Source organism: Trichosurus vulpecula, chromosome 4 (assembly GCF_011100635.1).
Source record: "Trichosurus vulpecula isolate mTriVul1 chromosome 4, mTriVul1.pri, whole genome shotgun sequence".
In the NCBI taxonomy this organism is placed as follows: domain Eukaryota; kingdom Metazoa; phylum Chordata; class Mammalia; order Diprotodontia; family Phalangeridae; genus Trichosurus; species Trichosurus vulpecula.
In genome coordinates, this window is record NC_050576.1 from 231,353,287 (window position 1) to 231,366,704 (window position 13,418).

General features: G+C 40.2%; 1 protein-coding gene across 2 annotated transcripts in view; it reads left to right on the forward strand.

The window, feature by feature from the left end:
• Positions 1 to 13,418, forward strand: part of MLF1 (myeloid leukemia factor 1) — a 53,974-nt gene that overhangs the window by 19,798 nt on the left and 20,758 nt on the right. For both annotated transcript variants that reach the window (XM_036757711.1, XM_036757712.1), the window contains exon 2: positions 11,980 to 12,118. In XM_036757711.1, the coding sequence (XP_036613606.1) occupies positions 11,980 to 12,118 (139 nt within the window). The remainder of the gene's footprint in view (positions 1 to 11,979; positions 12,119 to 13,418) is intronic.

A 13,418-nucleotide genomic window follows, 5' to 3' on the forward strand; every position in this document is an offset into this window, starting at 1 on the left:
GGGCTGAATGCACTATATATTTAAAAAGAAAACAAAGCTGAATATGTTAGAGATTCACAGTTTCATGTATTTTTTCTGTTCTGCTGTGTATATGGATGGAAGTTCTCATTTTATTTGATGTTTGTAAATATAAAATAAAAATTAAAAAATTATTCTAAAATGATTTTTCTTTGTGTCTTCGGAATGTCATTCTTGAGCATCCCCTTCCCTCCTAGACAGGCTTCCCCTGTCAAACTCTAGTCTGTGGGACCCTGACTGTTTTCACTTCTGTTAGAGAACAGTTCCTTCAGAAAGGAGCTCCAGATCCCACAGCCAGCTCAGATCTTCTCCCTTCTCTGTTGCTCCGCTCTTCCTTAGCTCCCTAGGTCCTGAAGCTGTGGCCATGGTTGCCATCACAGGTAAAATAGAGTCTCAGGAATGGTAAAGTTCGAATGCTCCTTGTGAGGTTGTAGAGAGAAACATTGGAGACAGAATACTTCCTGTCTCCGTGTGTTTGTAGAGCTGTACCTGCACACATCGACTGCGCCTCCTTGGCTCTTGTGCCTCCTTGGCTCTTCTACCTCCCACAGTCAGACCTTCTCTGAGAATGTGCCTCCTCCAGGAAGCCTCTCCTGATCCCCCTCAGTTCTGCTCCCCTAAACTTACTTTGTATCTACTTTGAATCTTTTTTATGTTTACTTTTCTATGATCCGGTTTTACCCCTCAGTAAAGGTAGAATTTGAGGATAGGGGCTGTTTCATTTTTATCTTTTCCTGACATTTAGATACTTAATAAATGCTTGTCAAATGAATGAATAGAATATATGTGTACACACACACACACGTGCACACAGACACACACACATGCGACAGAGTAAGGAGCCCTAGATTCCATTCCTTTTGTGACTCTTGGCACTTTAAATCTCTGGGCCTCAGTCTCCTCTTCTCTGATGCAAGTTTCTATCTTCCCAAAGCTGTAGTCACTTATAATTTTGTCATTTCCATGCTTTTTAACTGTGCTTATCCAGGCAGAGCATGCTGCAGTTACGATTTGGGGCAGGATTGTTTCACTGTTATAGTCAATACTGGAAATGACCAGTTCTTCAACATAGGTAACCATGAGGTCATTTGTTTTTTGTGGCACGTCTAAGAGGCTGAAGTCGACATTATACTTCCAGGCAAGGCTCCTTGAGGGGCACCTCTTGGTCAGAAGTGCCACAGTATTGTATTTCCTTCTGCCTATGTTTCTGCTTGATCTTTTAGATTGGGAGAGCTGATTCCCCTTTTCTGTTCTCAGGATGGCAGCTTGTAGGCCAGTATTTCTTTCAGTGTCATAGGGCCTTGACTGGTGCTCAGGGGTTTCTTAGAGGTTATCTATGCCGCCCTCTCCTTTGACTGATGGAGAGCTGAGGCTTGTAGGGTCATGATCACTTGCTAGGGTCACACAGGTAGTAAAGTGGCAGACAGAGCTGTCAGGTCCTGTGACTCTGTCCTTGAAAAGACCTTTCATCTTTGATACTTTCATGCTTAGTGACATTGGAGAAATGAAAAGCCAGAAGCTGACCGATTGATCAGAAGTCTTATTGCCTCCAGATTATGACTACCTTGTCCCAAAAGTCAAAAGAGGCTGAACATGGTGAGTGAACACTGAACAACAATGCAAAAAACTGCCTGAAAATGAGTGGTTACTGATAGTAGGATCAAGAATTTATTATCTGTTGTAAGAAGGTCAAATACAGAGTTAAAGTCAAACTCACAATACAAGAAAGGATAAAAATGAGAAGACAGAACCAAGTGCCATTGCTGCAGTCTAATCTATTACAGTGAACCCTTGTTCAGAGAAGTAGAAAATAGAAAAGGCAAAGGTTTTGGCCTTAATAATCATTGCCTTCTAAAGTTTAACTGATGTGAAAGTGTTAGAACAACAAGGAGGAGGTCAGAAAAGCCCCCAAAGCCCCTTAATCAAGAGATATTTGGTCTCTTTGCCAAAAGGGTAAAGAGATGACCACCAGAGTCAGGAATGCTGTAGAGTACAAACTGATGAGTGAAGTGCTACCATGGGAGAGGGTGGCATGTTAGTCAGGAGAGTCCTCTTCTAAAACAACACAAATCAGTGGAAGAGAAAAAGAAGTCTACAGAAATCTTGACTTGAGACCCAAGCGAGTGCCATCCTCCCAAGGACCTTTGTGGATGAAACTGACAGGGAGACAACAAATTAACATACGTTGGAAAACATTGGTTAATGCGTCTTGAGTGATCTCTCTCCTCCGTCAGTGACAGCGTAGAAAGTGGTGGTTTCTCCAGCACTGCATTTTTCGTATACATAGAAACAGAGAGAGTGGCCCATCTAGGACAGGCCATCTTTCATGTTGTCCCTTTTCCATTGTGTCTCTGGGTCTGGAAGAAGATAAATCTGCAATTGCCTTTTGAACAGACTGGGCATACCCAGAGATTTCAGGCAGGACAAGACTCTGTCTTAGGGTTTTTTAACTTGCAGCCCATGGACTTTCAAGTCTGGATAGGTTGAACTTGGATGGAAAAAGAATTACTTTATTTTCACTAACCTCTAATTGAAATTGAGCTTTTTTTTTTTTTTACCATTTAAAAACACGATTCTGAAAAGGGATGGTCTGTAGGCTTAATTGCCAAATGGATCCATGACAAAGTTAAGCATACCAACTCTCTACCTACAGGTTTTATTTTGTGCCAAAGGAATGGGGGGAAAACTCATAAATAATATCGCTGACCTCAAAAGGCAGTTGGGAGCACACAGCCCCCAGCCTATATACCTTCTCATTTTTATACAATATTTGTGAGAATGACTTACATGTATACTGGTGGGGGGGGGATATATCAGTAAAGATGAAAGGACAAGGAAAACTTTTGCAAATGAATTTCTACTACCAAACACATCTTTACAATCATGTATTTGAAAGGTGCAGAGCTTATTAGTCTTAAAGGCTGTCTTCCAAGAAGAACATATGTGTTAATTAGGTCTTAAAAGATTTTGTGATAAATGCATCCTCAGAGATAATTTTAACACCTCTCTGACAATGAAAGTTTTGACACAAAAAATAGAAATGTATGCTCATCAAAGGTGTTCACCACTGCTGTGGATTATGTGTTGCACAAAGTCTATGGAAGATATCCTCCAGATGCTCCTGTTTGTAGGTGATCTTTACTCCCCAAATTTTCTGGGCCATGATGGAGGAGTCTTGATTGCAGCCTGATAAGAAATGAAAACAAGGCTGGCCTCCCAGCTCTCTTTAAATAGAGATTCTGGGACCATTCATCCAATCCGAAAGAGGGCCACAGGGGCTGAGGGTTACTTCTAAGGTGTGAATTCCAAGGCTCAAATGACCTTTTAAAATGAATTGTTTTCTGGCCTGTAGCCTAGTGAGAAATGAATAGGAATATATGTTTAAAACCTATGTAGCTGCCTACCCATGGCCTATAGGTGATTTTGGGTTCTTGAAGGCTGTTCCACTGGCACAGAAGTTCTGGTAGGGAGGACCAACCAAGATGGAAGGGTTTGAATAATGGCATATTCCATACAGGAAGAGTTCATGGCAAAACAAAGACTATAAATGATCAAAAAATGTAAAATGGACAATTTTCATTACACAAAACTAAAATTTTTGTAGAAGTAAAACCAATAACAACTAAAGTTAGAAGTGAACCAGATAACTGGAAAAATCTTTGTAGCAAGTTTCTCTGATTAAGGCCTCATTTGTAAGTTCTATAAGGAACCAATTCAAATTTTATAAGAATAAGAGCCATTCTTCATTTGATAAATGGCTGAAATATATGAATAGGCAGTTTTCAGAGGAAAAAAGAAAAGCTATCAATAGCCACAAGAAAAAAGTGCTCCAAATCACTGTTTTGAGTAGAAAAAATTAAAAACAAGTCTGAGGTTCTTTTTTAAAAATTATTATTTATTTAATATTTTTAGTTTTCAGCATTGATTTCCACAAGACTTTGAGTTACAAATTTTTTCCTCATTTCTACCCTGCCCCCCACTCCAAGGTGGCATATATTCTTATTGCCCCATTCCTCAGTCAGCCCTCCCCTCTGTCACCCCACTCCCCTCCCATCCCCTTTTCCCTTACTTTTTTGTAGAGCAAGAAGATTTCTATGCCCCATTGCCTGTATCTTATTTCCTAGTTGCATGCAAAAACTTTTTTTTGAACATCTGCTTTTAAAACTTTGAGTTCCAAATTCTCTCCTCTCTTCCCTCCCCACCCATCCTCCCTAAGAAGGCAAGCAATTCAACATAGGCCACATGTGTATCATTATGCAAAACTCTTCCACAATACTCATTTTGTGAAAGAATATATTTTGTTCCTTCCTATCCTATCCCCCTTTATTCAATTTTCTCCCTTAACCCTGCCCATTTTTGAAAGCGTTTGCTTTTGATTACCTCCTCCCCCATCTGCCCTCCCTTTTATCGTCCCCCCTTTTTTATCTCCTTCCTTCTTTCCTGTGGGGTAAGATACCCAACTGAGTGTGTATGTTATTCCCTCCTCAGGTAAAATGTGATGAGAGCAAGATTCACTCATTCCTCCTCACCTGCCCCCTCTTCCCTTCCTACAGAACTGCTTTTTCTTGCTACTTTTATTCAAGATAATTTACTCCATTCTATCTCTCCCTTTCTCCCTCTCTCAATATATTCCTCTCTCATCACTTAACATGATTTTATTTTTTTAGATATCATCCCTTCATTTCAGCTCACCCTGTGCCCCCTGTATATATATGTACATATACACACACATATATATACATATATATACACATACATACATACATATATACGTGTTTATATATGTGTGTGTATTTCCTTCAGCTACCCTGATACTGAGGTCTCATGAATTATACACATCATCTTTCTATGTAGGAATGTAAACAAAACAGTTCAACTTTAGTAAGTCCCTTATGATTTCTCTTTCTTGTTTACCTTTTCATGCTTCTCTTGATTCTTGTGTTTGAAAGTCATATTTTCTATTCAGCTCTGGTCTTTTCACTGAGAAAGCTTGAAAGTCCTCTATTTTGTTGAAAATCCATTTTTTGCCTTGGAGCATGATACTCAGTTTTGCTGGGTAGGTGATTCTTGGTTTTAATCCTAGCTCCACTGACCTCCGGAATATCATATTCCAAGCCCTTTGATCTCTTAATGTAGAAGCTGCTAGATCTTGTGTTATTCTGATTGTGTTTTCACAGTACTCAAATTGTTTCTTTCTGGCTGCTCGCAGTATTTTCTCCTTGATCTGGGAGCTCTGGAATTTGGCGACAATATACCTAGGAGTTTTCTTTCTGGGATCTTTTTCAGGAGGCGATCTGTGGATGCTTTCAATTTCTATTTTACCCTCTAGCTCTAGAATATCAGGACAGTTCTCCTTGATAATTTCTTGAAAGATGATATCTAGGCTCTTTTTTTGATCATGGCTTTCAGGGAGTCCAATAATATTTAAATTATTTTGCCTGCCTCTATCCTCCAGGTCAATGGTTTTTCCAGTGAGATAGTTCACATTGCCTTCCATTTTTTCATTCCTTTGGTTCTGTTTTATAATATCTTGATTTCTCCTAAAGTCATTAGCTTCCACTTGCTCCAATCTAATTTTTAAGGTGGTATTTTCTTCAGTGGTCTTTTGGACCTCCTTTTCCATTTGGCTAATTCTGCCTTTCAAGGCATTCTTCTCATTGGCTTTTTGGAGCTCTTTTGAAATTTGAGTTAGTCTATTTTTTAAGGTGTTATTTTCTTCAGTGTGTTTCTGGATCTCCTTTAGCAAGTCATTGACTTGTTTTTCATGGTTTTCTTGCATCACTCTCATTTCTCTTCCCAATTTTTCCTCAACTTCTCTAACTTGCTTTTCCAAATCCTTTTTGAGCTCTTCCATGGCCTGAGATCAGTTTATTTTTGGTTTTTGGAGGCTTTTGATGTAGGCTCTTTGTTGACTTCTTCTGGCTGTATGTTTTGGTCTTCTCTGTCACCAAAGAAAAATTCCAAAGTCTGAGCCTGAATCTGAGTCCATTTTCACTGCCTGGCCATGTTCCCAGCCAACTACTTGACCCTTGAGTTTTTCATCAAGGTATGACTGCTTATAGAGTTGAGAGTACTTTCACCCAAGCTTGAGGGGCTGCGTGCGCTCTTGTTTTCAGAGCTATTTCTATACAGTAAATTCTGCCACACCAGTGCTCCTCCTCCCCCAAGAACCACCAATCTGGACTATGACTCAGATTTGAGCACGCTTTGCACTCCTGCTTAGATCTGCCACTTAATTCCTCCCACCAGGTGGGCCTGGGGCCAGAAGAAACTGCAGCTGTAGTTCTGTAGCTGCACCACCTCCGCTTCCCTCTGCCCAGCGGTGGCCAAACATCAAACTCCCCTCACTCTCTCCCTGCAGTTTTCCCACTAACCTTCTCTGTTGTCTTTGGTGTTTATGGGTTGAGAAGTCTGGTAACTACCACAGTTCACTGATTCAGGGTGCTAGGGCCTGTTCCACCCAGCTCCCGGTCTGGTTAGTCCAGGCGCAGCCCACGCTGGCCTCTGCTCCGCTCCCAGCATGATGCAATAGACCTTACCCAGCGACCATCCAGGCTGTCCTGGGCTGGAACTCTGCTACCCTCTGCTTTTTTGTGGATTCTGCAGCTCTAGAATTTGTTCAGAGCCATTTTTTATCAGTATTTGGAGAGCCCTGGGGGAGAACCCTAGGTAAGTCTCTGCTTTCCAGCCACCATCTTGACTCTGCCCCCCCCCAGCTCTTAGGTTTTACCTCATATGCATCAGATTGACAAAGTTGACCCCCCAAAAAGAAAGAAAATGGCAAATGTTAGGGGAGCTGTGGGAAAATAGACCCATTAATATACTATTTATGGAGCTATGAAATAAGTAGGCCAATCATGCTGGAAAGCAGTTTGAATCTGCCTTCCAAAAAGTCACTAGATTGTGGAGCCTGTTCAAACTAGCTATCACTCCAGAGAGATCAAAGAAAGTGAAAAAAGATCCATATGTACAAAGATATTTATTTATAGCAACTTTTAAAAAAATGTTTAATTTACACCACTAACATTTTTTCCATTACTTTCTTAAGTCAAAACAGTTATCAGAACAATAAAGCCAAGCCCTCACTAATTTGTAGTGGCTGCTGATTTCAGCTTTTTGTCCTCGAATCCTTTGCCTTTTTTAAAATTTTATTTTATTTTCAATTCTCTCCTGCTCTCCTGCTCATCGATAAGATGAAAAATAAAACCAATTACAAATATGTATAGTCTTACAAAACACATTTCTACACCAGCCATATTCTCTCCAGTCCATTTACCCCTTCCCCCAAAAAAAGAAAAAGATAAAAATATACCACAGTCTTCACTCTGAGTCCATCAGTTCTCTCTTTGGAGGTGGACAGCTCCTTTGAAAGTGTGGCTAAGTCTTTCATAGTTGATTATGATATTACTATTACTATATAAATTATTTTCCTGGTTTTGTTCACTTCATGGTACGTAAGTTTAGAGAAATCTTCCCAGATTTTTCTGAAACTATCCCTTTCATTTCTTACAACACAGTAGTATTCCCTCACATTCATATACCATAATGTGTTAAGCCAGTCCTCAATTGGTGGGCATCCCCTCAGTTTCCAGTTCTTTGTCATCACAAAAAGAGCTGATACTAATATATTTCTACATATAGGTCCTTCTCTTTCTTCGGTCTTTTTGGGGTAGAAACCTATTAGTGGTATTACTGGATCAGAAGATAAGTACGGTTCAGTACCTTTAGGGGCACAGTTACAAATGGCTTTCCAGAATGGTCGGACTAATTTACAGCTCCACCGACAATGCGTTAGTGTGCCTATTTTCCTGCATCCCTTCCAATATTTGTCATTTTCCTTTTCTGTCATCTTAGCAAATCCGATGAGTGTGAGGTAGTACCTTAGCATTGTTTTAGTGTGCATTTCTCTAATTGTTAGTGACTTAGGGCATTTTTTTCACACTACGGATAGTTATGAAAACTGTCTATTGATTATCTTTTGACCATATACTATATATCTTATTTTTGTGACTCAGTTCCCTACATATTTTAGAAATGAGACCTTTACCAGAGAAACTTGCTGCAAAGATTTTTCTCCAGTTTTCTAGCAGCTTTTTGTGGTGACAAAGAACTTGAAACTAAGGGGGGTTACCCATCAGTTGTAGAATGACTGAACAAATTATTCCATTTGAATATAATTTAAACCATGATGAAAGGAATGGTTTCAGAGAAACCTGGGAAGCTTTGTATGAATGGATGTCCAGTGAAGTGAGCAAGACCAGGAGAACAATTTATATTATAACAACATGATAAAGACAACTTTGACAGTAGAGGGAAACTGGAAACAGGGGTGGGTATGGGTGGGGGGGGAGGGTTAGTGAGCATGTTTTCGGACATGTTGAGTTTGAGATGTCAATGGAATACCCCCTTTGAGGTGTCCAAAGGTGATTAGTGATATAAGACTCTGGAGAAGTGATGGACTCAAGATGCAGAAAGAAACATAAATTTTTGGACATGATCAGTTTGAGAATTTGTTTTGCTTAATAATGTTAACAAATGACAATTTGTTATAATGGTTTATATTTATTTTTTCTGTTAATTGAAAAAAATAAAAGTAAACTAATATCTAACCTTTATGACCCTCAGATTATCTGTAAAATGGGATTTTTAGTACCTACTACACAGAGTTGTGCAATTACATGAAAGCCTAAATATAAATTACTTTGTAAACTTTAAAACCTTTATTTTATTACTATTAATCCTGACTAGCCTATGTGGGGCAAGATGTCATTAATACTGCAGGCTGCACAAAGTGTGTGATCTTAAGAACCATCTCTCAAACACCACCTTTCCAGGAAGCCTTCCTTGAATATCTCACCCATGTGCTGAAAGCAATACCGCTTTTACTTTCCTCCTCTGAATTCCTTTATCACTTGGTTAGTTGTATGACACTCTTAATACCATTCTTCATTGTAGCCTATGATTTGAGTTCATGTTGCCTGGCTCTTTTTTGTTTGTAAGCTTTTATATTATTATGTCTTTTATCGTTCCGTACTCAGTGGCTTTGGCACTGGATAATTGTTGAATAAAAAGAATCAGATAAAATTGGCTTCAAAATCACTAATCATTAAATTTAAACATCTTGAGTTTTCACTCAGACCTGGGAAACTGACAAAGATGATAAAATACAAATGGTCGATGGTAGAGGGGTTTAGGCAAATGGACTTTCTTGTCCACTTCTGGAGCTGTGACATTCATCCCTGAGAACTCAAGCACTCGGGTCATCCAACGCCAAGGATTGGTGGTCTTTTTAATGACATTGAGCCTTTTGAAAATGTGAGTGTACAATAAGAAAATTAAATGAGTATTGTCTATTTTATAGTAATCAACTTGGAAAGCTGTAGACGTGTGTGCACACATATAATATGTCTGTGTACACACACACACACAGACATATTATATATGATGTTTCATTAATGGGTACCATTTCCCCAAACACATTTAGCATTCTTCTTTAATTGCCTTCTAAGTCAATTATGACTCACACAAGAGCGTTAGTCGTGCGTTTTATATAAGGTCACCACCACTCAGTGGCTTTCCTGGCTGTTTGCAGTGATTCATGAAAGTAATTATGGCTGTTCCCTGGTAGAAAAGGAGATCTTCATCCCATGCTGCCTGTCTGCCTGGGCTCTCTCAGTGTCTCATTCCGCCTTGTCTTTCTGTTTGTCCCCAGCCGCTGAGCCTTTGTCCTGGGCTCTTCTTTTTCTCACATTTCTCACAGTGCAGTTGTCATTTTTTATGCAGTTGACTCTCAGCCCTCATTTGTCTCCTGGATTCCAGCCCTGCATCAGCAAATGCCTGCCAGACTCCCTCACCTGAATGTCTCTTAAACACATCACACTTCGCCTACCCAAAATGGAATTTGTACTTCCCTCCAAACTTCCTCGTTTCCGTGATGTTACTGCCAGGCTTGCAGCCTTTCTTTGAATGGTCTTGGGAGTTTTCCTTCTTTGCTCTATGAATTCTTTCAGTTCCCAGGACTTGTTGCTTCTATTTGAATGAGTGAGTGAATAATGCATTCCATGCTCACTGGGAACAAAGCACTGAGGATACAAACAGAAACCCGGAAGCAAGAGCCTGGGCTCCCAAGGAGTCCATGGTGTCATAGGGGAGCTCTTGGCTGCAGGGCAGATGGAAAAGTCCTGTTTCCCCTAGAGTCAAGGGACAGAGCAGATACAACGTTGCTTCAGTGTAATCTCCACGATATTGTATCATTTTGTGACCTTGAGCTGTCAGACAGAGCCAGAGTCAGGTAGCAGAAGCTTTCCTTTCTGGGTCTCCAGCAGGAGCAGTGGCCAGGTTCTGCCTGCACAGGGGGAGGGTAGAGGGTCCTGGCTGGCAAGCCTGGCTGTTCCCAAGTTTCTCAGCTTCACTGTCCTTGGTTGCCTACATCTGGGACTGAGGGGACATAGTCACTGAGGCGGTGCTGGTGGTGGTTGGACACCCACAGGCATGCGGCTGCCCTGGGTTTCCCTCAGGCCGTTGATGCTTCACGTTTACCTGGGTGCAAGCCCTTAGCACCTCTTACTTGGACATTTCTGTGAGCCTCCTAATTGGGCTTCCTGCTGTTATTTACTCCCCTCTCAATCCGTCTTCCACACAGCTGCCAAACCAACATTCCAAAAAAGAATCTGACTGTGCCACTCTCCTCAGAAGTCTTCTGGACTCTGTATTTATTGCCTTTTTGCACCTAGTTTCTCCTACATCTGTAGTAAAAACACTCCCACTCACCTCTGCCTCATCCAGTCATTCATTCCAGCATTTATTAAAAGTGCCTACTGTGTGTCAGGTCTCAGTTACCTTCAGAGAGCAGTTTACCTGTCATCTCTTAACAGGGAGGAGGCCTCTATTTGGTATATTTGGTTTTCACATTGCCTGTATTTCCCTCTGTATCCTTGCCCTTCTCCTTCTCAACCATTCTTATAACAGAGAACTTTTTTTTAAAGAGAAATAGAAAAAAATTTACCCAAACCACCAGCCTGTTGATGGTTATATGCAGTGTCCCACCCCTGAGGATGCCTGCCTCTGCAGACTAGTGGCAGTAGGAAGTCTCCAAACATCTCTTATTGGAGCAGAGCTCATGTTCATCATTTTGCAACATTCAGTTCTGATTGTTTGGTGGTGGTGGTGGTGCTTCTCTCCATTGGCATTGTGGCATTCCTCGTATTATATTCTTGGTTCTCCGTACTTCACTTTGCCACGTCATGTAGTTTTCCATGCTTCTCTTTACTCATGCACGTTTTTGTTTCTAGCACAGCTAACGTTCCATGGCTTTCCTGTACACAATTGATTTAGACATTCCTCGATCAATGGGCATCTATTTTGTTTTTCAGTTCTTTGCTACCACAAAGCTCTTCCTTTTTGGAAATCTGTGTACATATTGCTCCCTCCCAATAGAATGCCAGTTCTGTAGGTACAATGATGGTTTCATTTTTGTCTGTTTCTTCAATGTCTACTAGAATACCTTTACATAAATATTTGTTTTAAGAAACATTTGTTGAATAAAAAAATGTAAATAAATAATATTCACTGTTCCTCTGGTGGTTGTATTTATACCACGAAAAGTTCCCCAGATAAGAAATGGGAATTTAGTATTCACAAAAAAATTGAAAAATGTAGAAAGAATATTTGTTAGATCTGAAAAGATAAAATATGTAGTATTTAGAGTTAGCATTAGCTATTTCGAGTCCTTTTAAGTTTAATAAAAATCGTGCATGTTTAGCCAAAAAACAAAAAGAAAAGAAACATTTGTTGAATGAATATTGTGGAGGATTCTTTATATTGTAGGATGGGTCTCTTTTATTTCGCTTTTACTTTTTCTTTTTTAAAGTATACATCAATTCAAATAGAGTCTTTACATAACTACTTGTACTTGGAATCCATCATTAATGACTTTTTCTACCTTCTGTTTGTTTTCCACAGAGACTCCTTTTCTTCCCACAATGAAAATATGCGTCAAATGATGAAAAGTTTGGCTCAGCCTTTTGGACAACTTCTCAGTATCGCCGGTGGGAGAGGCCGTCGTGAGGAGGATGAGGATGATGATAAAGTTTCTTGTTCTGTAGGTTCTTTATTTTAAAGATTCTTAATAAGAAAATGCTGGGAATTTTAGGAAAGGAATATCAAGTATCATAATGTATTAACTCCTTAAGGTTGCTTTTGGGTCACAACTGCCAGCATTGAAACTGCCATGTTTTGTGGGATGGGATTTAACCCAAGGGATGTTGAAAATTCCATAATACAGTAACTTTTATATCGTAGTGTGAGAGGGTTTGCTTGCACTAAATTCTCATGGCTGTAGAGCTATAGTTTATCCATACATTTTACCAAAAACTTTCGCTATCATACTTAACTCATAAATCATTCATATTATTCAATAAACATTTAACCTTCTCGCGTCATATTTTAAGAAAATAATCAAGAAACGTGTGTTACACATAATTTTCTTCCTCTTCCTTCCTCTCCACTTGTGAAATAGCACCTAGGGCTGTTAGCAAAAACTACTAAGTAGAATGCGGTGGGGTTTTTTAATCCTTGCCAGAGCAGACACAGATGTGGGCTGTTGACTGCCTGTCGGCCCTTCTTGTCTTCTGGGGAGACCTAACCCCCACATCCAGAGAAGGAAAAGTAAACCTTGAGTGGCCACATTACCTTCTGGTCCCTGGGGAAATCTTTGCCCTTCCTATTCATTGTTTCTCATAAGCATCAGTGATTCCAACTTAGGAGTTGGAATCTAAATATCAAAGAAATTCCAGAAGATGGGAGAAATTGGAGCGTGTCCGGAGTGTAGTACCTCTGTTACTGTCTGCTACTGGGTAACTTATTTGTGTTGTTTAGTAAATGGTGGTTGCTGGTGGTGCTGTCACTTGTCCTATGTGCCTCAGCAACTCTCCCAGTTTTAGAGGGAACATGAGGAGTGGAAATGCAAGAAAATGCAGACATTCTGTTCCTGAAAGCTACCTTCATTTATCTGAAAAAAATGCTGATTGGTCTATTCCTAAACAGCTTAACACACATTGGTTTTCAATTAATTTCCAGCCATGGGTGGGCTGGGTTGGAGGGGACAGGGTCAGTGAGCCATTTTTGTCCTCTCTGGTTGACCATTCGTTCCATGCCTTTGGTATTGGAAAAAAAATAACTTCATAGTGATGTAATAGATGTGGCCTAGAGCTCCTCCGGTAGACTGTGAAAACTACAGAGATTTATGCATGTGCTGCCAGTACCACCCTCAACAATGGGCAAAGTAGTTCACAGTTTGTACGAAAACTTGAAAAGGAACCTAAGGATTCCAGTAGAGGTGGAGGAAAGACCACCCATGAATAGAAGCAGAAACCCATTCCTCTGCTCAGCAGCTGTGCACT